The sequence below is a fragment of the Stylophora pistillata genome, chromosome 6, assembly GCF_964205215.1.
Source record: "Stylophora pistillata chromosome 6, jaStyPist1.2, whole genome shotgun sequence".
Classification (NCBI taxonomy): domain Eukaryota; kingdom Metazoa; phylum Cnidaria; class Anthozoa; order Scleractinia; family Pocilloporidae; genus Stylophora; species Stylophora pistillata.
In genome coordinates this window covers 33,337,734-33,363,512 of record NC_142524.1, presented here as the reverse complement: position 1 = coordinate 33,363,512, position 25,779 = coordinate 33,337,734, and the positions used below count along the sequence as shown (strand labels likewise).

The 25,779-nt window shown below is 38.9% G+C and overlaps 2 protein-coding genes across 4 annotated transcripts; both read left to right on the top strand.

Annotated features, from left to right (window-relative positions):
- The first annotated feature begins 5,714 nt into the window (after nt 1–5,714).
- LOC111324993 (interstitial collagenase) lies at nt 5,715–15,143 on the top strand. 3 transcript variants are annotated; one of them, XM_022928677.2, is made up of 6 exons: nt 5,715–5,976; nt 9,711–9,956; nt 10,756–10,996; nt 11,583–11,804; nt 12,781–13,105; nt 14,649–15,143. In XM_022928677.2, exons 1-6 carry the CDS (start codon nt 5,884–5,886, stop codon nt 15,058–15,060), a joined length of 1,539 nt encoding a protein of 512 aa, XP_022784412.1. In that variant the 5' UTR covers nt 5,715–5,883; the 3' UTR covers nt 15,061–15,143. The 3 variants fall into 3 exon arrangements, with proteins under 3 accessions (XP_022784412.1, XP_022784413.1, XP_022784411.1); XM_022928678.2 differs by lacking the exon at nt 5,715–5,976 and adding an exon at nt 6,963–7,057; XM_022928676.2 differs by lacking the exon at nt 5,715–5,976 and adding an exon at nt 8,060–8,367.
- Nucleotides 15,144–17,751: 2,608 nt separating this feature from the next.
- Nucleotides 17,752–25,372, top strand: LOC111324968 (neutrophil collagenase). Its single transcript, XM_022928633.2, has 6 exons — nt 17,752–18,013; nt 20,878–21,132; nt 21,528–21,762; nt 22,445–22,666; nt 23,419–23,698; nt 24,112–25,372. The coding sequence occupies exons 1-6, from the start codon at nt 17,915–17,917 to the stop codon at nt 24,650–24,652; spliced, it is 1,632 nt and encodes a 543-aa protein (XP_022784368.1). The 5' UTR covers nt 17,752–17,914; the 3' UTR covers nt 24,653–25,372.
- Nucleotides 25,373–25,779: the final 407 nt, after the last annotated feature.

Here is a 25,779-nt window from a genome sequence, read left to right as displayed (position 1 = left end):
AAGTAGGATAATCCATGACTACCGGAAATGACTTTGTTTTAATACGAAGGGCCATTCAAGGGCGAACTGCGGTTATTTTTTAATCAAATTTCGGTCCATTATCTCATTTCTTAAAATCGTCCTGAACATTAAACGCGCTCCCATGATTTCGTGCTTTAATATTTCCATGGAAACCAAGAAAGTTATTCCCGAAACACAATGGACACGGCTTATCTTGAGAAGGAAATCACAGAGAGTTTGTTGCCCAACGAGGCACATGCATGGCTACGAAATCTTTAAGAGACTCACGTACGTGATAATCATCACAAATCTCGAACGTCCAAAGATATAGTTTCTGCTTGTTATTTTCTTTTTCCTGGTATAATTACGAGTCCGGAAAGAGCCCTGTGTAGCTCCAGACAATGTTGTCGCTTTCTTGTTATCATTGGACACTTTTCGAAACCCCTTGAATTTAAGAAACACACAGACAAACAGGCAACTGGCTTAAACTATAAACCTGTGAACGTTCAAAGGAAAAAAATTACGAAGTTTTGGCTTTATATAGTAGAAACTTGTCAAATACTTGTTGAAGACAAAGTATAACGGGAATCCTTTGGTGATAGAGGGCCAGACTTCCCTTCTGGTTCAAGTCCTTGCGACTTAAAGGAAATCAAGTTAACCACGACTACATAATTTGAGAATAAGAACACTAAACAACGTAAGCACATCCCTTGTTCGACCTGATTCCTTTGGTGGTTTTGATATTCGAAGCTTCGCATTTATAATTTAAATTTTCTGAGACCCGGGTTAACTATATATTTAATGTTTTGCCGGATGAAGTATAAAAGAGGCTGGGGTTTTTAACATGTTTAATAACTTCTCTTAATCTAGTCCCTAAAATATCTACTTTTTTTTAAAATTCACCGTGAAATCATTTTTCCTTTGAGTGTAAAGTTTCCTATCTACACATGACCTTTAATGGTGTTCTCAAGTAACCGCGACAAACCTTGGCGCCGACCTTTCATGTTTGTAGAGCAAACCGCGCTTGTTCTTCTAGAAACTCATGACCAAACAAAATAGTTCTTTTCATCAGAGATTTGTGTCATAAAGAGGGATACCTTTCTAAGTATCTCCTGAGATTTGTTATCTCGCTTTTGCGTAATTGGCCATAACCGTTTTAGTGACCTACTCGATTTTCCGGTGAGCTTTTTTTTAATTAAAAACTTTAGAGGCATGGGTTTCCTTTAGTACCATCACGCACGAAGAAAGTCGTTCTATTTTGGTAAAAAAAAAAAAATTATCTCTGATTTTCTCTTATAGGCTGAGAGTGCATTCTTAAAGCATTTAATAAGTTAAACTCTCCCACACGGCAGGTTTTATGTAGGTTTTTCCTTCAAAGACAAGAAAAACTAATATAAATGGTGAAAAAAGTCACTCACTTTGAATTGTGATAAGGACTTAGGACAAAGGTTAGACGGCTCAGAAAGTTATAAAGTTTGAAGTGTACTTTCAGGGATATAAATGGCTATCCAACGCATAAGTGTTGTTAGAACATACAACAACTACCCATCCACTCTTCGAGCACCCTGGTCAGAGTTACTGTTCCCTTAATGAATTTGGACATGCGAACCTTGAGGGTATGCTCATTTGCTTCACAAAAACTTTAATTCGTTGCGACTTGACAGAGAGAGAACGAGCTTAGATGTTTTTACAAAATATCTCTGTTAGAACAGGAAACCTGAAAGCGGAAACGAAAACATAGAATAAATTCATCATATAAAAAATCACGTCTCCCCGTCTATCATAATTTTTCAAGCGCTTCGTCCGAAAGTACGATTCGATTTGAACCTCTAACTAAAAAAAAAAAAACTCAAAAGCGCTTTGAAAAATTTAAAAAAAAAAAAATGTTTCTCTCAAAACGTGACTATTACGACAGTGACTCAACTCAATGATTCAACTCATTGGGTAATAATATTCAAACCTGATTAGCAACGGGATATGCTTCACTGGAACCCACCGGAGTTTTTGTCTTTTCAGGAATGTTTGTCACGTACTTGATGATGTTCTTGGACTTGTTGAGAGCTTCCTCGATCCTCCAAGATTAAATTATTTTCACCCCTCATTCAACAGAGAAAATTAAATCTGAAATAAAAATTCCTTCTTGAAAGAAGAACAAGAACTAGCTTAAATGAGATATTATAAGATAAATGCAGGTCACTGCAGGTTTCCCGTGAAATAATCTAGGACCCGGGTAAAGTGTTCATGGTATACTAAAACAGCTGTGTGCTGTTACTGCTCTCCGTTGTACTAAATTGCTGTTCCAAGCGTCTTAAAACTCAATTTCACGCTCTGAATTTACTGTTTGATCATTAAAAAATTCATCCCTAAACGGTCACCAAAATAATTGCAGGACTCGAAAATGTCTGTATGTGACAAATGACGTACTAAGACTTTGAAATGAATGAGTTCCGCATTTTCCTATTTCTTGTTTGCTACATTTTGACCCTTCAAAGTTTAAAAGACTTATTACCCACTGGCGAATTGCGATATGCTTCGTTTTAGACATAAACAGAACGTGTTTCAGTAAATCAGCCTTTAGAGCGTTTCCTTGGAACGAAGGGAGGATTCCAAGAGAAATTTCGAGCAAAAACAGGCGTACGGAAACAGACGTATCACAGACCTAACATGGCATATGACGACAAGATGTGTAATTAGCGCACGTACGTAAGTATCTAATATCTCCGATCTCAAGGTTTCGAGTGCCTCTTGATTAAAAACATAATTTTCCTTTGTCTGGCTCAATTATATCTTTCCGAATAATACTGTCGTCTGCCTGTTTTGATTGTATTTTTTCCGGAACCAACCGTCTCATTTAACTTAGTTTTCTGTACCCATACTTAAGGATTAGTTTAAGATAGTAACTTTCAATAGGAAACAACACTGTGATAAAACTGAACTCCAAGATCTCGTTCATGGTTTCTTTCTGCAGTTGTGTCGTTTGTGTTCTAGTTCCACATCTTTTAAGACGCTATTGACTTGTTTTATAGACGTGAGTGCGCGAATGAATATAGACCGGCCACATCCGGTTTAAGGGCGCTGAATGTTGTCTCACTCATGATGAAACGAATCTGCGAGCACAAAAATTATATATTATTAAACTTGCTCTGTCACGTCGCACGGTAAATACGATACTAAAAGAGACTTCTGTTGTTGAATTGTCATGAACACAATCATTGAGTTCATGGGCTTTCACGTCAAATGTGCCGAAATCAATGATAAGAGTTTTAAAGGGGAAAGCCGTAAAATTAAGGAAACCTCATTAGGAGAACAGGCGATTACTACATTTCTTTAAACCATCTAGGGGCTATGAAAGTTGTTAGTTCATCTCTGTTCCAGTCCTTTGCTCATAAATTGATCTCTTAAGAAGGGTTCGATTAATCGATAAAAACCATCTGGATGAACAGTTCGGGCTGGAAATGTCTCGTGCGAGGCTAAGATCCTTTTTCGGCCTAAGGGCGGATGAATAACGAACCCAGCAGGACCCCTTAAGCGATGATGCGATAACATCAGTTGTTGGCGAAACGTGATTATTTTCAACAGTCATATATGCATGTCGTTTGAGTCGTCAAGTACACGCTTAACTACTCTACTTAACTTGGACTTCTACAGGAGTCATGAATACCAATAAAATGACGTGTGATATTAAAGCAAAAAAGAAAAAGAAAAAAAGAGGATTGCGTAATTATGGCATGAGACATTTTCGTTTGACCCCTATTCTTTAGGAGTCAGCGGTACAAGGCAAAAAACTTGACGAGCAGTGAAGGGTATCATCCAGCCTTGGTGCCAAAAGATGCCTCTCCATTTCTAGAATGTTAAGACCTGAGATTTGGGTACTATACTCGAATTGCATGGCACTATGACACAAGTAAAGTTACCTAACCAAGATTGTAGTCACGCACTGGCTGAACACGTATTATTTCTGTTTGTTTTCATTTCTCTTAACCCTTCTCCGGGAAATTAGATGTATCAAAAGAAAACATCGTAAATCGTGGAGCATACCGTGATATGGCTGAGAAGGTAAAAAAAAAAAACGCTGAGATGATCCACTGTCGCAGAGATACTAGATCAGTGTAGCCTTCGCTAGTACATCTACATTAAAAGAACTACCATTCGCTCTGACGAAGGGCCCCGGAGGGAGGGGGGCTACTCCCTTATAAGGGCTTAAAGGGGACGTGCGGTCAGCCAGGGTATGTTTTTCGAGATTTTTGTCTTAAACAGGGTATCGAATTTATCATTTTTTGTCTTAATCAGGGTATCGATTTATCAGTTTTTATCTTAAACAGGATATCTTTTCTTGGAAAATAAACAGCAAAATTTTTACAAGCTCTAATTTTAATTAATATTGAATTCCGTTGATTTTGGCATTGATACCAGGCACATTAAATGTCTAAAACAGGGTATCAAAAATCGGAATTCTGTCTTAAACAGGGTAGGAAAATCAGCGATATTTGTCTTAAACAGGGTCAGGGAATGAGGGGCCGCGCCGCACCTCCCCACCCAGGAATATATCAAGTATCCTCCCCGGGCAAAGGGCTAACGCTCGAAACTCTTTACGGTGGCCAATTTACAAGTTTAACTTAATTGATATTACCAAATTACATTATAATCAGTCCTGTTTCATCAATCAGTGTTTCAAAAATCTTTGCTATAGGAATCAGTTAGTTTTGTCTGCCAAAATTTCACATTCACAGTAAATCTTAGGGTGGCGCGGTGACTCTTGCCTAAGGGGAAACTTTGAACACCATGTCCTCAAAACAGCTCATCTTCTTACGGGGTCTAAGTACTTACTACTCCTACAAAAATGAGATCAAAATTACTGAGGCATGCGGAATAATTCAAGTGTTCGTAAATATCTCTTCCAATTTCCTTTTTGAGTCACACAAAATTTAACCGGAAGTCGAGAATTTGTTAAGAAAATCCTTGAAATACCGTTACGGGGTTATCACTACCATCTCGTTTCTTATCAACGGCGTTACTTTCATCTTCGCTTTAGGCGGCAAACATATGATGTCTCTGTCTTTAAAATTAATTGTTTTATGAATTATGGTCATTTAGAAGAGCACTCAGTACGAATTTCAAATAAGGAAGAAACAAAAAAAAAAACACAAGAATTACAACATTGGCACTTGTAATTGTGGGCTATATTTAGCTTTTTTTCATTTCGTGCCAATATAAACATCTTTTTTTTTTTTTTTTCACCTTGTCCGTCATTAGGCTACTCGACCGGGCGTGATGAGTGCCTCAGCGCGTTCTTCCCTCTTACGTGGACATTATCGTAAGGCACGAGTGACGTGATGGGTGAAGCCGGCTTTTTAAATTCAAATTATATGCTTGTTTATTGAGTGGGAGGGCTGAAAGAGGAGATATTTGGCTCGAGGTCAAGACGTACGGACCGAGCACAATTTTTCCCTTTTTTCTCAAGTACAAGAAACTCAGTAATTCTCAAAGTAGTGCGACCCATTTTATTATTTGTTTTATTTTAAGTTGAACTCCAAAATCGCGATTTAAGTTCTTAGAAAATGCAAAAGAGCCGTGTGAGTGCAGGGCCGGATGGCTTTTTAGGACAGGTGCACATCAACCCCTCTAGTCTTTCACTTTAGTTTCGGAGTATATTTGTGATTCACGATTGTGCGCATGGGTGGATTGAATGAATAACGAGGAATTAATATCGCGGGCGCATGGGTTGCGAATGAGTTTGCGTCAGTTTTCTGCTGAGGCCAATTTATTTGAGACGACGTCCACACGCACTGGGTGAAAGTCTATCAGGTTCTTTTCATCTCAATTTTGACCTCAAACAGAGTAAAAATCAACAAGAACTTAGAATTGAAAACCACTAAGGCTGAAATGCGAGGAATCGTTTACAGGGTTGGAATACTAGTTTTGATCTTGGCACTACGTCGCACGCATAGCGCTCCTATGAAGCAAATGCGTCAAACGGTAAGACAATACTTAACTCTGTCTAAGGCCGGACTTTCGTTTTTCCCACTCTTATAAAAACTGCGTTAAACTCATTACAGATAAAGAGGGGAAACGTCATGGGATCACTCTAAACAGCTCAAAATTTTATGACTTATGTATGCCTGGGATATTTCAGTCTATAAACTGATATTTTTTCAACGTAATCGATATCTGCTCTCTTGTAAGTGTGTTTGTAATAGCCCTACTTTATTTTTCTGTCGTGTAGAAAAATATAAAGGTGCCTAACGAGTTTTGCTCTGTTAACATTTCATTATTTACTTTATAAATGAGTTAAAATTAGGGAGACTTATTAACTTGCAGGAATTCGTCAATACGAAGAGATATAATCCACTGGCTCCCAACTTATTTTTCAATAGGGAATCGATTAAAAACAAGTCTTAATTAAAAAATAGCGTGGATGTTTTTCTCGGTGGGCACACGGTTGTCAAAATACAGATCACTCATTAATTTCACTGAAATGATCATGGACAGCGGAAATCTCCTGATATAAAAACAACTGTGATCATCAACTGCGGGATTTTTTTTTTAACTGATCTTTGCGGTTGTTTTTATCTCTGTGGTAGTTATTGCATTAACTATCTAATTCACCAGTGAAGAACTACTAAGTTGATTTCGTAGAGATTAAGAAAGCAGATGGTCGGGCTGTTCATATTATAAGCAGACTCGTCCTTTCTTGAAAGAGTGTCGAAAACGTGCGAAAACTGTACTCACGATTTATTCGTTTGATTCAATTTTGCTATTACACTTCAGTTAACTTCCACTCACAACTGTCACGAAAAAACACACCACGTCTCATTGTAAGCACGTGGAACAGCGCCATATATGGGGCGATAAAACACGTGCTGCATACATGCTGTTTGGTTTCGTAATAGACAAACGAAATCACGTCACTTATGATGTCACCAATTTTAAGACTAATAAATGTAAGGTACAGTTTCTAACATCTCTTAAGTGGATTCTAAAATTACCGAGAACACATCAGAGGCAGGCGACTCAATCGGAAATTATTCATTAGAAAAGATAGGAGTAACTAATCAGAGTAGGTAACTTTTTAGTCTTCACTCAATTCTTTTTTTTTATTATTATTATTTTTTTTTTTTAAACTAGGCCAGCTAGCTTGTACAATTAGGCAGCCCAGCTTCACTCGGCAGTTTTGAAAAGCGGAGTCCCAAATTTTTGTCGTCTCAAGTTGTGCCCCTTGGAAACCTGAGCATGTGAACGAGACTCAGATGAAATCAGTTTTCTCCCGCCAGCTTCGCCTGAAATGTACTTTGAACACAAGTGAAAATTGAAATATTTGCAACGATACTAATTTGACTACAAAATTGGTTTTTCACTCGAAAAGTGTCGATTCTTCACATGCATCGACCTTTTCTGTTTTTTTCGCTCTAGAAAACCCTTCTCAGGTTAGAGGCATTATACAAAACGATATAATGTACATAGATCAATCCTTTTTTCATTACTACCATATTTCACACGCGTGATGCCATATGATTAGCACTGAAATACCTTAACAATCTGTAATTGTTGTTAATGCTGTGGCGTAACGTTTGGAACTAGCGTTGTATTTTAATCCTCTAACTCCCATGAGTGATCAAGACAGAATTTCTCTTTACAACATTTTCACAATATCAAGTGATGAGAATAAAGAAAAATATCAATAAGGGGATTATCATTGGATCCAATACCAAATTCTCATAACTGACATAATAAGCATCGTATGGTAAGTAGCAAGGAGAATTACTAATGAGATCCTGGGAGTGAAAGTGGAGTGTTAAAGTTAATAGTTTCTTAGTAGCCTGGATTAGGTCTTTGGTCAGTGGGTCGAGAAAGAAGAGCGACGGCGTGTTCCTTACCACTCATGAAATTTTTTCCCTCACTCGCAATCATCCTATTTTTCCGAAGAGAGTGTCTGGACAGGCTGGCTTTTTTTTCAGGCGTGTGGCAGTTTATGCCAGGCGGTTACAAAAGGACAAAACAGTAAGTTATCGCTGTTCTACATCTTGTGTAACTTGTGCTTCACGCTCGCGTAAAAAAATCTGATAATCGCGAGGCGAGAGGTTCCTTGCTGTTTTGGAGTGACGTCAGCGATAAACAGGCACACCCCTTACATACTTTGCTAAACTACGTCTTTCCAAAAGATCGCAAGGCCGAAAGTAGGCTCTAAACTAACGCACGCTATAACCTGGACACGGAGCCACTTGAATATTTCCAAGCAACAGTTTTAACGGCACATAGAACTCGAAAGGGTTAAACATGGATTTTAAGCTCTTCAAAGTAGCATTTTTTACTCTTGCACTATCGCTGGTCTCCGTGCAAAGCGCTGCTATCAAACAGGCATACCAAACGGTAAGACATTACAATAACAAATGCATGGTTAATGAAAGTCGAATGTTGCACGCAAATACAGAAGCGGGCACTGAGGGAATGCGAGGCAGATAATTCTACAAGTGTGGATTTGAATGTTTCAAATACATATATCCCAAACTTTATCTTTGTCTTATGGTTCACTCGGTAAAATTACCACCATAGAGAGATTTCTGTATGAACACTTGTGTAGTGATGCTGTTGCAACGTTGTGTTTTGGGGAATTTCCCAGCGTTTTCCATCAGAACGGTGGCACTGCACAGTTAGTAGAAACCTTCATGAAAAAAGGGGGAAAAAACCCGACTGCCGCGGCTACCAGCGGCTTTTTAGGGGAAGTTGTGACCACATCAGACAGGTAAAACAAGGACATCCAAGAGATACGTATATTTTGAGCACAAGATAAAAATGTTCATCTTCTACCGGGTAGTTTTTCCACATCTGTAAAACTTGTGAAAATGAGGCGAGAAGCATTTGTAGCTGAGCTTATTTGTTAATTGCTAAAGAACTATAAAATTGTTTAAAATGCTCAGGCTAAAAATCACGATAGTAAGTACGTGATGTCAGTCACCCGGGGGCTTTGAGTTCGGCTGCAATCCAGCTGTTAATCTAAATCTCGTTGTTCATCGTCACCATTGTCGTTGTCATACAACAGCATGCAAAAAGGTCATACAGCGACAGCTGCCAAATACATAAACGCACTCCTGCAGTAATTTTGGGAAATCATAATGTTTTGGTCAAAAGGCTGGCTGAGAAATGAAATGGAGTCATTTTAGACGGAGAACTTTGTCTCTAGCGTGCGAAGACTGGAATGTATTCCAGAGAGCTGACAGATCTGCGAGCATTCGCGCAAGAAACTCTGCACTTGTACTGTCATACCCATGTCCTAAAACTCCGCGCTCTCTTGCATGTTCGCGTTATGGACTCTGTGAGGGATGAACAAGGACTTTTCGTAATCTATAGCATGCTTTAAAAGAAAGCAAGAAAAAAAATGAGATCAACCATTGTGATGACCCTAGAGAATAGCTTTCATTTTTGTTGTTGTTGTGAATTTAGGCAAATAACGGCCGGTGCGAAGCGGATGGTTTAATGGGAGGAGAGGAAGGATTTGTTTCTCTCTCCCCCTCTCGCCTCTCGCGCGTAATTCGCCTTTCACGCTGTCCTCACTCTTGTCTCGCGTAAGCCTTCGCTCCTCGTAAAACGCAAAAAATCACAGCCTGTTGCGCAGATCTTGCAGATTCGTTTCAAGATTTTTCTTGTCGACTTGCGTATCTCCTTTTTCGCCAACAACCTCTTCCATAAACTCTTCCATTACTCATTCCTTATAGGCATCATTTATGGTGAAATTTGGCTACATGGATGATGATGGCAAGAACAGAGGTCCATTGGATCCGAATTCGGCTGAGTTTCGATCTTCGATCAGGAGCCTTCAAAGATTTGGCAACATCCCAGTCACAGGTCAAGTAGACGCAGCGACTATAAACCTCATCAATACTGACCGGTGTGGCGTGAAAGATCCACCCTCAGATGGTGCGGGAAGATTTACCTTACAAGGGTCCAGATGGAAGCGAACAGTAAGGAAATAAGTTATTTGAATTACATCGAAAACTTGTATGCTTTATTGTCGAAGATAATTGCGAAACATTTTTTCTTGTTTTCATTGTTTTTAAGAAATACTATTACTCTGTTTTTCGTCTGTTTCTGTAAACACTTCCAAAAATCTAGTTTAAAGTGAAATTGAAGTTGCCAAGATGTTATCAGCTTTTTGGACCGGCCTCAAGCTTTTCTTTTGAAGAAGGATAAGGGAAATTATAAGAGGGTTGAGATATGAGCATATATACCACATATTGGCTAACCAATCAAGACACAAAGTAACATTCGGCTCATTCTCAGCTGCTCGCTCATCGTGATAAGAAAACATTCGTGATTAGCATAATTCTTGTTAGTATCTACTACAACAGTGGATAGCGTTAAAGACGCTCTCTGATTGGCTACTGAAACTCCGAACATCCTTTATCATTTACCCCATAACAACTCGCCCGGGATCTGCGCCCAAAAATGCCGTAATCGTTGCAGAATTTAATTTGTTAAAATCATCTTTTTGGGCTAAATTGTATCACTGTTTTCAATCAATAAATCAATCAATTTATTTAACGTGGTCAGAACGCTTAGCTAAAAGCTAGTTTACAGGTACGCCACGAAATAAAAAGAAAAAAGGAAATTATAAAGCCTTGTGAAGGTATATAAATTTGAATAAATTGAGATTAAGAACTAGCTAATATTAAAATATAAGAATTTAACAATGTAGTCACCGAGTTGAATATATAAAATGTTTTGGTATATCCAAAAAAAAGTTAACATTTCCTTTTACAGGACATAACTTATAGGATACTTAATTACACCAAAGATGGCATACCGATCAGCCAACAGCGGCGAATTTTCAAGAAAGCGTTCGATTTGTGGCAGTCTGCCTCGGCGTTGAGGATAAGAGAGGTGTACAGCGGAGATGCTGACATTCTCATCAGTTTTGTGCGCCAAAAACATGGGGATCCATTTGCCTTTGATCGTAGAGGTGGTACATTGGCGCATGCATTTTATCCCCACAACAACAGAGGCAAGGGTCATGTTTCCTTCGTTGCATATATTTTTATAGGCTTAGTCTTCAGAGATGCAGCATTCATACGTAAGGTATGCGCATTAGGGGATCAATTTTGCCTGGCAGCGCGCTGATGTTGCGCGCGAAATTTCAAAGGAAATATAAGAAACAAACGCTTTCACGAAAAATAAACAAGAAAATTTGAAACGTTCATAGAAATCTGTAAAGAGAGACGGAAATGAAAGCAGGATAAAGGGAAATTTGAGACTCTTCGAACTCCTCTTTGATTTAGTTTCTATTTTGTTTTTAGCCTCATTACAAAAAGTTATGTTTTAAAATATCACGAATACCTGGCTTTAGGGGGGTTGTTTAGTGACTCCTGCAAGACAACTTGGTTCTGACAGCCTCAAAGCACGGCACCTAACCAACAAAACGTTGGTACATGGATAAACCTTTGGCCATTGTATTGACTAAACCTTAGATTTTAACTATTTCAGAACCCGACTCATTTTATTTTTCCGCGGTTTACAACCCTCTTATGTTTTAAACTGATTACGTTATTCATTTGTTAATTAGTTCCTCTTTTACTTATTTCTCGATTAAGGTCTCTCGGGTGACGCCCATTTTGACGATGATGAACATTTCACAACGGGAACGAAAGATGGCATCAACTTGGACTGGGTGGCGGTTCATGAGTTTGGACACAGTCTGGGTCTAGAACATTCAAACGTAAAAGAATCCATTATGTACCCTTGGTACAAAGGATACGTTGAAGATATCAAACTAACGAATGATGATACGCAAGGCATTCAGTCTTTATATCCAAGTGAGTTGTCTGTTGGTTACTTTCTTGTGTCTTTAGCAGTCTTGCTTTTTTATAGTTGTATCATCTGTAAAATGACCACCTAAGAAACCACCAAAAACCAACATACAGCTGATTCCAGCTGGCTGTAAGCTGTGCTCCAAGATCACACATGGACCGTACAGCGGCTGCCAGGGGCGCCATTGTAAGCTTTCGGTTCGACCTTTCTGAGCTGCGTCGTTGCTGTACTTTGCGACGGCGATTAGCAGTGACAATTATTATTATTATAATCGCAGAGAATTGAACTGCGATTATTATTACTATTATCATTATTATTATCATCTTTATTATTAAGCAGCCACCTCTATGTGAAGAGGCTACCAAGGGGCCACTGTAAATTGATTAATTTACTTCGCAATCAAGTAATCAATCAATCAATTCTCCAGTTTGGTGAAACCACATGTAGCTGTCATTATCGATATCCCTATCGTTCCCAAAGATATTTTTAATCGTTTTCATTTTCTCATCAATCGTTATTATTATCATTTTCATTGTTGTCGTCACCACCGTTTTTATTGTAGTCACCATAATTATCATCATCGTTATTATTCATATCATTATCGTTATTATTGATGAGCAGGGATGGCGTAGTGGTGAGAGCGCTCGCCTCCCACCTTAGTGGCCTGTGTTCGATTCCCAGACCTGGTGTCACATGTGCATGCTTATTGATGGTTCTCGTCGTTTTCTCGGATCGTCCGATTTTCCTTTCTCCACAAAAACCAACATTCAAAATTCCAATTCGACCTGGAAGCGATGGACCAGAAGAACCACCACATACCATTTGTTATTTAATCATTTTACTACTATTATTATTGTTATCATTATAATTATCATTATTAATATCATTATTATTATTATTATCATTATTATAAGCTTTCGTACCTAGCACTCTGATGCTTGCTATTTAGGTTCCTGACAGTAATCTCGACAATCTTTTCAGTGCCAACTCCCCGGCGAATCATACCAACTACGAAAATCACTACCACTGTTACTACCACCAGACACCAGTCCCCAACCCCACGACCCACAGCTCCGACTCCTAGCATTCCCGTTATTTGCAGAAGCACAGTTCGTTATGACACAGTGTTTGTTGGCACAAACAGGTGGACGTTTTTCGTGGTTGGAGATAAGTTTTGGATCGTAGACAGGCAGCTGCGCAGGCGCGGTCCATACACCATAACGAGTTATTATCGTGATATCAAGGTCCCATTAGATGCTGCGTACCTCAATAAGAAAGGAAATGTAGTGTTCTTCAAAGGATCAGAGTAAGTTACATTCTTTTTATTAATTATTTCGGCGTTATCTCAGAGGGGTGTACGGTTTCCATACGTAAGGATTGTCACCATTAGATGAAAGGTAGGGGTGTTGACGGTGACGGCCCCATGTTGCTCCGATGCTTGAGCCCAAATCAACGTCCTCGACAGAATCTGGAGGGGAAGCGACTCAACCAGATGCTTCATGCAAAAGATGAGATAATATCTGGCAATGTTCAATGTTCTTTATTTCGAGAGGGTAGATACGTGATTAACACAGTAAAGAGTTTTCTAACACATGGCTCTCTAATAAACCCACCCAACCCACCCCAGGGGAGGATATCCATCACACAGTAATCTCGTGTGTGGGAAATTATCGTCTCCTACCCCACCCCTGTAGGAGACCGGACCTCCGGCGGCATTGCTAGTTATAATCGTATGCAGACTTTCTGTTTAGTCTCGGTGGGGGTGGGGAAGCAGTTGGAAGAACTAGCATCTTGGTGCCGCCTACAATATTCCAGATATAAATATAGAGGCAAGACGTTGTATTGGTCTTGCCTCTATATTTGTATTCGTTATTTTGGGTCGATTATATCACAGCTGATCCAAGAGTAAGATTATCGTCCACGGTTGCTTGCTGAACATTTCACAATATTCCAGAGCATTACTCCAATATTTACGTGGAGAATGAATAGACATCGTATAGAATGTCCAAGCGAGGAAAATTGAAATATTTCTAGATCCTCTTCTGCTTTCCATAAGCGGGATTCCCAATTCACTCTGACAAGGATGAGAGATTGTCTTGGGGATTATACCTATGAGAGATTCAGTTTTTTAGCGCATTACTTACTTGGTCCTTGTTTCAATAATTGAGAACATCCTCCCCGCCACAGTGACACTCCCATGGCTTTACACCCTAACGTCAATATACATATTCTCCATGCTGTTCTCAATAAATTTCCTAAGCTGCTGACAAGGAGAATTTATTGAACAATCAAAAGGTTCTTTAGTTGGTAATGATTTTCTTTATTGTGCAGATTATAGATCATATATAAAAGATAGCCTCCATATGGCGCGAAAACATTCAAGGATATTTTATCCGCAGACATCATCTGTTCCGAAATGCGAACAGTTTTTCGAGAGCGATGCTCGAGGAAAAATGTGAGCTTCGAGGAACAAACAATGTCCAAGGACAAATATGAGCATATTTTCGTGCCAAATGGAGGCTATTGTGTTTATTGTACTTCAAATATTTTTCAACGAGCGGGAAAAGTGTTTAGGACCAGCTTACTGTTAACGGCGGGGGATGTTCACTTTTCAGTGTTCCCTGCTACGATTTTATGAACAAAACAAGTATGTTCCTCTTTCTGTAACAAACACAAACGTTCTCATCTCGAATTAAATCTAAAGCGCAGATTTTCCATATTGGACGTAAGGTTTCAAAATCGGAGAAAATCACTCGCGCGCGAGTTCAAATATTTGTTGGATTGTTATTTGAAATAGATGCATTATTTGCTCCTGACCATCTTTTATTCCTCTTTATTCTTATCCCCAGGTTCTGGGAATATGACTCCAAGAGAGTGTTAAGGAATTCTGGTCAAATTACCCGGTACGGTCTTCCCTCTGCTCTCGCCAACATGGATGCAGTTTTCACATGGGAAAGGAACAAGAAAACTTACTTGTTCAAGGACACCCAGTACTGGCGATACAACGAAGACACCCAGAGCACAGACTGGGGCTATCCCAAGGGTATCAAAAACGCCTGGAGATCACTACCCAATCACATTAATGCGGCAGTACGGTGGGTCAACGGAAGAACCTACATTTTCCGGGGGAAGCAGTATTTAAAGCTTCAGCATAGAAAGGTATATATGGAGCGAGGATACCCTCAAGAGATTGCAAAAAGATGGATGAAATGTAACTCTGGCGATGAAAAGGACAGGGGTTTTGCCTCAGAAGATCCTTAACAATACACGAAAAAATGCCATTTCCTTTTTAACGTGCATGTATTTTTAAGCGGAAGAATTAAATGAAACATTTAAGCGTTGAAGGTCTCCTTCAGAAGTCACAGGTTTATGAGTCAAAGGAAACAGGTTGCTGCCCGTAACAGAGAGAGTGTCGTATTAATGATGATTAAGTGGATTCAGATTTCATTAACGTTATACTCAACTTAAACATCTAACCCTAAAATCATCAACTTTTCTCCCACCTGACTAGAAACAGCGCTGAAAGTTCTTCGCTAAACATATTTTCCGTCATTTCAGAACGTTTCCTGTTGACTACTCCTTTAACGTGCGCGTTTAATTAGTCCAGCACCTGTTACCCTCCCCTCCCATCCACAACCCACGCAAATATTTGCTCCTCAACATTTATGTAAGTCCCTGTTCCTAGGACCAATGGCCTTCTGAAAAAACCTTCACCATCTAAGAAGTTGTAACCCAGCAAGTCGAAAAAATTTGGACTTATGACCGTACAAGATGCTACTTTTAGCATGCGCGGTCAGCTGTACCGTGGGCACGCCAACGCCACGGCTTTGTCCAGTGGTCAGTGCACTGGGCTCCGAGTCGGACGACCTGGGTTCTAGTCCTGGCCGGGGCAAGGCATTGTGCCCTTGAGACGTGCGGGGAAAAAATTGCGAGCTCCGCTTTTAGGCTTGGCTACTCTATACATTAATAATTGAAATATTCATGAAGGATAACCCTTCAATAGAAAAGGACCAAAAGTACTGTTACCAACGGGTCCTGCTGATTAATAAATATCAAAAAATAATAAATTATTAAAATGTATAAAAGATAGAATGTATGAATCAAAAAGAAACTAAGTTAAAAAGTACTAAAACAACAATAAGAATCACACGTAATAATCGTCCAGGGCTTCCCTAAATAAAACTCCAGAGTTAATGTTCCTTAAATATATAGACAATGGGATAAAAATCGAGGCACCCTCCCCCATCCTCCCCCAAAAAACGGTAAAAAAATTAGAAGAAACTACAACAATGTTTTACTAATTGCAGTCGACAACACCTAAGGGTTAACAAAAGGGAAATGCAAGAAAAACCCCAGAATCCTCTTGGAGAGGAAGATCTTTTCATATTTAATATCAAGGTAGACTAGTGTTGTGCTTGCTCACTTATACTTCGCAGAGGTTTTGAGTTATTTCAAAGAGAAAATTGTCATTGAGCGGAAAGGCTTCATTGGAACGCAGTGAAAACATTTCCTGTCATTGGCTGCTTTTGTACATGTGCGAGACAGAGTAATTGGCTTGAACAATTAATCGATGATCGGTTTTTAACAATCATTCATCTGGAATTTAATGGATCGACCACAATTTTCCATTGTCTTTTTCAATTTTTTTTAATGCGTCTTTTCACTCACTGAACAGACGCATAATACATACCATACGACGTCCAAATGTAGTAAGAACCAAATTAAAGTAGTACACAAGGCACAGCTAGCACATTTTGATATCTTCTGTGAACTGCTACTGTACAGACTCACGGCGACATGGAATCTTTTTTGTTTTTATATGATATGCTGAATCCTAAACGCATTTTTATTGGCTTGTTTCTATAATCCATTGAAGGACAAACGCAGATTTTGATGTCACCATTAAAAACACTCTGCTTATTTATCATATACTTGAAAAGTCTGTGAATCATTCTTCTTTGACTGGGTGATTTACAAACTTTACTCGTGTTCTCTTAACAACCAGCTTGGGTTATTACGTCAGTATGCCGTCTATCGCTTTACTTGGTAAGGGTTCTCGACCAATGGGTGTGCGATAATTTCTACAGCTGTTGTGAAAATAATATTTTTATCCTTGCATGTGTGACGAGAAATAAATCCAATTATAACGCCGTCCTAGCACCTATCAGACAAATTAATATTTAATAAGGATGTAATTATGATTAGGTATGAAAGTTTAACAACAAAAGAGAATGTGGAAATAAAGGGATGAGCTGTCATAAGCCCATTTTTTTGTCAGGATTATACACTGACGTTTCTGTCTGATGACGAGACATTTTTGCACACAAATCGGGTAGCATTACATTTGATTGGTCTAACAGTCATGCTCCCCGGAAATAAAAGAAATAAAATAGCTGACAATTAAGTGAAGTGGGCTGGTATCTTTCCACCCCAACAACACAAAAGTATTAAAGGGGCGTTAACTTCATTATCTAACTTGTTAAGGTTTCTGGCAGGCATTAAGAATCCGGGCGCGGGCACCTCTGGAATGTGTTTGTTTTCTGAGGGCTCAACGAGTGATTACATCGTAGAGGGGCATATGGTGTGCGTCTAAATTCCTTGGGAACATAACGTCTTAGTTCTTGGTCATCCAGCTGGGTTCAATCAAGAAAAATCCCAATATCGATAACACCGTACCTGCGTCGCCCACGAAGATTAATCAGCTTAACGGATGATATGCGCATAATCCGTAATTTCTATTTCCTAGGAGTGGGAGGGTCAATTTTCAAAGTTTCAAATGAGAATTGAGTTGTTTGAATAAACTCAAAGCTTGTCGGATTTCCTTTTCCATCATCGAGACCACTTTTCATTTCCTCTTTGTACAGTTTGACATATCATTAGTTTTTGGGGCGCGGTGCCAGCTTTGTTACTAAATATAAAAGAAGGAATATTATTGTGTGTTTTCCACTTGTCGTGGGATGATTACATTCGTAAACCTCCATTGTTGAGCATTTGGCAAATTTTTAGAAATAATTTCTGTTGTAATTGTATACCTCGATAAGGTCCGTGTACGTCAAGCAAGGAACCTGTTCGCGAGCAATAGCATCGAAAGTAAAAGTGTTCACTACTTTTCAACATGAGCTTCGTTAAATCTCTATCTATTTTGACAGCATTCCTGGGAATAATGGTTGCTTTTGCATCGGCAAGACCTACAAGTGTACCGCCAAACGTTTTGGTGAGTTTTTATTGGATGTGATAAGCTTTAATAAATCTTATTAAGGAACGAAAATCTTTGCGATCAAGAGGCGACAGTTTTTTCGGTCAAACTGAATTGGAACAAAATTTCTTAAACATGCATATATAGCTACTGTTAGGGCGCTTAGTTGACGATAGACCCCACATTTTAAACTAATATAATTCAATTTAATTTCCATTGCTGAAATTATACTCCTTACATTTTTCTATTTAAAATGTCCTTACTACTTTCGATATGTAAACGTTTTAGTTTTTTTCATTAGTTATTTCTTTTTTGCTATATGTCTTGTTTAAACTATCTCCCAAGGCAAACATTCCTCCGTGGGATACCTTAACACGAAAGTATTGAACAGGAAATTCAGAATTTAGGAAGACACTTTCCGTAAGGATACATTACTGTGAGAGAAACGTCGAAACGTAGAAGTTCAAAATTTGGGAAACGCATTTTCTGTAAAGATGTATTACAGTCAGGGACAAGTCGAAACTTGGGAAATTCAGAATCTAGGATAACACATTTTCCGTAAGGATGCATTACATTCAGAGACACGTCGAAACTTACAGTAGAACTTTGACGTCCTAGGCACCACGTAAATGTTAACTTTCTTCTCCTGACTCAGATAATTGTCAATATGCCATACTTTATCAAGTATTTGAATTCTCTTTGTAATTCAAACCGTTTACACCGAGTTTTAAAGAAACAGCGTGGGAAAAATTCTTCACTTCTGTTTAAACTTCGGGAATGAAAATTTCACACCAAAGAATTTCACTTAAAAACCAAAAGCCTCTTTGTTTTTCCTGTGTTCAAATATTGGATAACAAATGGAAAGATTCTCTGAAAGTGATGTCATTATGACGTCAATATTTTTTCAGTCATCATTGTCAAGGAGGGCCGCAGGAACAAACAAATAGCTTAAACAAACCTACGCTTGTAACACAATTACGAAAGTTTAGCAAATTATGATATACGATGTAAAAGAAAACAACTTTTGAATTGCAGAATTTCATTTCGCCGGATGTTCACAAAAGCTCCCATTCAATTACGTTGGGTACAAAGTTTGACGGGTCCACTTGAACAACTGCTAGATATGAAACTTCACGCTATGTACAATTGAAGTTCTTTCCTTCAAAAGTCTGTCGCACAACGGGCCCCGTCTGGCCTTAAAAACGACAATTCATTTACAAGTACAATTCTTTCAGACTTTGAACTTTGGATTTTCGATGGTTAAAAATCCCAGCTCTTTCTAGCACACACTGCCCCCTTGGGTCAACGTTTTGTGATACTGAAGCACGTCAGACTGTAAGGGCTAAAATTGACTTCAGCATAACTAGTAAATATCACATTATGCCACATAAAACTTCCATGAATCACTTTTTATATGCTATACCCATGGAAGACAGTTTTGAGTGTAAACTCTTGAAAGATTTCGGCCGAAAGCATCCTTTTTGGTAAAAACCAAACAACGAAGCTTTGGAGCATATCCAAAACTAATATCCATTCATCAGACACGGGAAGAATGCGGACAGCAACATTTGTGTCTTAACGCTTGCGGTTTGTAAGCTATTAATAACTAAACATTAAACCACACACACTGCTGCCAAACAATGTAGATATAACAAAAATAGTTCACATTCCTCCAAAGATTATCCCATGAGTCTGACCTGGCTTGAAGTGCAACTTTCTTAACAGGAAGCGTTGTTTTCAATAACAGCAAAACGTTGAGAGTTTATTGTTCAAAGAAATCTTGTAAACGGTCTTAATCTGTCGTTGAGCGTATATTTTCGTTCAAGTTTGGTTCACAGCCTGGGGTAATAATTATTGAACTCACTTCTTTTGAATCATTTTCTTGACATAATGTTAATTTTTGAACTGAGTATTTCAACTTTCCGGTTTGTTTTCCACTTTTGTCTTGCTAGTAGGGGACACATACACTGTACACTCGCGGCAATATTCCACAATCGAGGCGTCTGAATCCCAGAACAGAAAGGCTTCATTCAAAATCTAGTTTCCGTGAAAAGGGGACCTATATTATTAACAATTTTTGACAAATGGAATTTATTTCCTGTTGGGGAAAGAAGTACCCTCTCAAATTTGCCTCGCTCCCAACATGTGGCTTCGTAGTTCAATTGATAGAGCTGAAATCGCAGTTCACGTGCGATGATCACTTCGCTGATTAACCCTTGAACTCTTAGGATCCTATTGTTAAAATCTCCCCCTCTACTGCTACATATTTCCTTGTGAGTTAGTTACCAGAATTTGGTGTTAGATCAAGAAATAGTTCATACATGTTTCTTTATATCGAAGATTACGACACGTCAGTATTCGCAGTTATTTCGGGCTGAGAAAACAATACAAATCACGCCCAAGAATGATCAATCTAGCCGGCGACCACTATGCACACTTTTTAATTGGACTTCATCTAGTCCACGTACGCTTTCTGCACATTTTGAAAAGTTTGCCGTCATCAGTTTTTTTTTTCTTTTTACAATCCTTGTCACTATTACATATCTCAGTTAGAACGTGCGTTATGATTGGCCAATTTAGCGGGCTGTATTTCACTGTACGGCCCGCTAAATCAATATGTTGGTTTCAATTGAAATATCCCCCTCTGTTTGAACTCAGAGATATAATTAATATCTGACTAAACTGGTCTCTTGGTCCGCCCTAGCTAGGAAAGTGACTTTTTGTTTTCCTATAATTTGAAGAAAAAAATCCTTACTAAACGTATCGTATGGTGACTTTTAAAGAGAAATCACTTTATCATACTTTATTTGTACTTGGCTGTTTATGTGTTTGTCGATCTTCTCGCGGCATTTAAAAGTCTGAACAACCGTTTTTTTTTTTAGAATTACTTGGAGAGATATGGCTATCTGTCACCTAGCGATGTAAAATCAGGAGAAGTGAAAAGCGAAAGAATACTTGATCAAGCGGTGAGGAATCTTCAACGTTTTACAGGGCTTAACGAGACCGGAAATCTAAAGGACCCTGAGATGATACAGTTGGTTACCAAGCAACGCTGTGGTTTTCAAGATCTCAATAAAGCGGTAGAGTTCCGGAGAAAGAAAAGATATGCTCATCATGGAACTTCATGGAAGAAAAGGGTGAGTGGACAGAATGGGGAGGGGGGGAGAGGGTGAGTGGACAGAATGGGGAGTGGGGAGGGTGGAGGGGGTGTGGGTTGATTAGCTACAGTGCTATCCAGGTGGAAATTGAACACAGACCAGCTAACTAAGTAGAAAGAACTCGGTAGGTTTGCAATTCAAAGCTTTCAAAATCTATCTCGCTGCTGAATAAGGAAAGAAAACATAGGAGAACGCTGTTGTTCTAGAAGGATGGATAGGATACCCAAGGCGGTAAAATGACTCAAAAGTTTTTTTTTTTTCTAGTTTTTTAAATGTTCTTCTGGCGAATTTGAAGTACTCGACAATTCCTCATCGATGTTTGGTTTATTTTTCCTATGTGACCTTTTCTTTTACGACGTTTTACATTTTCCCAGCGTTTAACTTACAAGATAACACGCTATACTTCAGACCTCACCAAAAGGCAGGTAGACAAAACAATAAAGTCTTCCCTGAAGATGTGGGCAAAGGTAACTCCGCTGACCTTCTCAAAAGTAAGCAGTGGTCCCGCGGACATTGAACTTGTTTTTGAAAAAAGGAAAGACGATGACTATTCTTTTGACGGGAGAGGAGGTGAACTGGCTTACGCTTACTTTCCTGGCAATAACGAGGGTGAGTTGATAAAATCCTTCATGTTTATTTAAAGAGAAGGTTTAAATTTAGTGAGGCCTGATGTAGAATCTTCAGTTAGTTACCAAAGAAGTTTGTAGCTTGTTGGACTTGGTTCGTAATAGGATGGTAACTTAGAAACACCTTTTTTTTTAACTTTTCTTTTAGATTGCCAAAGGTATTTCAATAAGCCAAAAAATCTTAGGATTTAGTTTAATTATAGTATCGATGGGAAGCATTTTCCAATAGTTGGAAACGTCATTTGAAGCCAGCAAGTTGGGTCTCCATTTCTTTTTCTTATTTCATTTTTTTTAATCATCTCCCAATCGTATTTCGTTTATCTTGGATAATGATTTGAAAATCTAGGATCGTGGACTCGAAAGTTTAGTCATTGCCTCACTTTTAAGACTTCGGTGTTTATTGCCCTGACATTCTGAGTTTTCTTTATCATTTTTACTTTTTACTTAAGGCGTGTAAATGTTTTTTTGATCGAGAAGGAACGGGTATGCGATTTTTGAAAGTCACTTCATCTAGTGCTCTAACTTCCGTTTTGTTCTGGACGAATGTAACCTACTCGGTCGTAAAGAAAACGCCATTATTCTGTGAAAGAAAAGGAAAATCGGGACCAACTCAGACTCTCGATTCTGATTTGATGTCGGCTAACTTACTCTCCTTCCTTTTTTAGGGTACTTTGGAGATGTCCATTTTGATGACGAAGAAATGTTCACGGTTACCAGACAGAATGGAGCAGTGGATCTTAGATGGCTAGCCCTCCATGAGCTGGGACACAGTTTGGGGCTCGCTCACTCCAAAAACAAAAGGGCAATTATGTACCCGATTTATGAGGAAAGTCTGTCGGGAAATAGACTAAACCGTGATGATATTCTTGGAATTCAACACATATACGGTGAGTCGATCCATTAGGCTTCAGCGTTGAGACGTGGTTTGCAATCTAAGATTACTTGGTTTTTATTTTCTTTGACAGATTGAGAAAACTTGAGTTTTTATACCCACAAATCAAACGCAAAACTCAAAATGGTCATAGACGTTTTTTTGGCCTCATGTAGCAACTGCTGCGATTAAGTTTTTGGTTTTAAGACTCACGATCGTAATGCACTCTGACGGTGCGTACCGTTTGCTGACAATTTTTAAAGGAAATGAGACATTGATCATATATACTTAATTTACCAAGATCAGACTTCTCAATCAATTCAATTTTCAAACGAAATGAGACATTGATCATATATTCTTAATTTACCAAGATCAGACTTCTCAATCAATTCAATTTTCAAACGAAATGAGACATTGATCATATATACTTAATTTACCAAGATCAGACTTCTCAATCTGTTTGTTCAGATTAATGTCCATAGGACTATACCCACCCTTTCTTGCGAGGGTCTGCTTGTCTTTGTCGCCCCGTTCAAATTAAATCTCAGTCAGTAGAGATGAGTGAAAAATTTTGCGGGCGAAAAAGTGCAATTGCCTTTACGAATTAAGCGGAAGCACGACATGTGTAGCTTTTTCCTTGACAACCACAGTCACCACGTCCACTTGTTTTTGTGTTTCGCGGGCTCACTTTTACTTTCGTCTCCAACTGTCGAGAACCTGGCACAGGTTAAGGTTTACTAACATTCTCATCAACATGTTTATGTTTAGGTAAGCCCAAAATCAACAGAGCCACACCCACTCCTCACTTTGACCCCACCCAGTCTCCGGGAAAACCCAACCCTTGCAGCAGTACGCTTGACGCCATGATAATGACCGCTGACAAGATAACTTACGCCTTCAAGGGGGCATATTTTTGGCCGGTTGGTGATCAGGGAGCATTTACTGGAGCTCTGAAAATATCTCAATTCTGGGAAAAACTCGAGGATGATATTGACGCTGGTTACACAAGAGGTTATGACGGACTTACCTTCATTTTCAAGGGATCAAGGTATGTAGTACTCCTTCGTTTTTCCATACACCGAATGCAAATATGGCGTCTAATTTGAATTGCCTTTGTTCTGGACTCACTAGCCTCGTCTTCACGTGGAAATACAAAAGGATTATTACATGTGTGAGAGGCTAGTCAGTCCAGAACAATGGCAACTCAAATTGGACGCCATATTTGCATTCGGTGTAAAGATCTATTTGACATCAGTCAATTCTTTTTCCCCCCATCCCTCTCCCCCCTATTTGCTCATTTATTTTCTTAATCACTCCTTCATCCAAACATCACTACAGCCTCGCTCTGGGAAAGCGTTCGCCGCATAGAGCAGATGTCCACGGATAAAAATGCGAGCATCGATTTTTTTTCACGCCAAATGGAGGTTACTTTTAATATGAAATAATTTATTTTATCCTCAGATACTGGACCTACAAGAATAGGTCATTGGTACAAGGTCCATTAAACATAACAGACCTAAACCTGCCTGGTGAAGTACACAACATGGATACCGCATTAGAGTGGGGTGCAAATGGAGAGCTGTACATCTTTAAGGGTGACAAATTTTGGAGATATAACAGCGAAAGAACAAGCATTGACCCTGGATACCCCAAAACCATTCACTCTGTGTTACCAAATCTACCGAATCATTTGAATGCTGCACTGCAATGGAAAAACGGCAAAACGTACTTTTTCAAAGGGGCACAATATTACGCCTTAAACGACACTTCTATTCAAATACAGAAAGGGTATCCCAAGACTATTTCCACTTATTGGATGGGATGTTCTCCAGCAGGTTTAAAAGCTGGGAAAATATCGCCGTATCGTTCATCAAAACATGCACATGCGCATGATTCCGTTCGTTCTTCTTCCTCTTCTTCTTCTTTTGCAACTGAGGCGGAATACATTGTTATAGTAGCTGGTTTTATTTCTTCATATTTCCTAATACCGAATATACGTTAAGTGATAGAATGGATTTGTTTGATAAAAAAAAAAAAGTCCAGCAGAGGCCTGTTTCAGGCGTTTGGTTAGAAAACCAGAGTAAGGTTGTAAAACACGATAACGGCGTCGGGGCGAAACACGTAAAGGAGGGCTTGGGTCGTGTCGTGTTCGTTACGCGACTTGACCCAAGCCTTCCTCCCACATGTCGGCGGGGCGAAAATAGGGGGCTTGGGTCGTAACGTGCTCATTACGCGACTCGACCCAAGCTTCCCTCCCACATAGTCAAGAATTGATTCGATAATTTCCAGAGGAAGGGTAAATCGATCGATCTATCAATTAACCAATCAAATTATACAAAACTAAACCGAGTAACTTACTCTTCAGAGGACGAAATATATATTTTCGATAACTTTGGTATTGGTACTCTTCCACTCTAAAAAATATTCCAAGTCCCACGGTATACGACGTGGTGTACATATATTTATTTATTATAAGTTTTATATATAAAAGTGGCGTGAAAAACGACTTCAAGGACCTTTTAATATATTTTATGAAGGAAAGATTTAATGTTAAAATTAAAAGTGTGGTTCAGTATATGTATAAAAACTGCATATCGCTCGTTAGCCAAATGTACAATTTAAGATAAACATTAAATTTTCTTCTTATTAGCTTTACCCCCGTAGAGGACTGAGTTTGCCTGAAAGATTACACTCCATGTACAAAATAAAAAAGCAAGTCAAAGCTTTGTGTCACTAGTCAAAGTTCGTTGGAGGGCCGGTTTCAAACTGAAATCAGTGCATATTCTAAACCGCTGAAAGACTTTAAAACCGGAATGACTTCGGCGAAGCAACCGAAGTGAACACGCGACATTTTTGCAGAGGAAATATTCAAACAATATTCACAGAGTGATGTTTACAATGCTGAAAGCAGCAAATATATCACCGTAACTAGTCAGCAGCTAGTTCAAACTGGCTTTCAAAATTGTTCTAGAAACAATTAGTAAATCTGCTTGCAGTGTTCGTGTATTATATAATCAAGAGAAAATGAAAGGAATACTAAGTTAATTAATAAAAGATGAGTTTTAGCTGATATCCATTTTTACGACGGAAACTAAAGGGGAAGAACCACTGAAGGTCAAAATGAAAAAG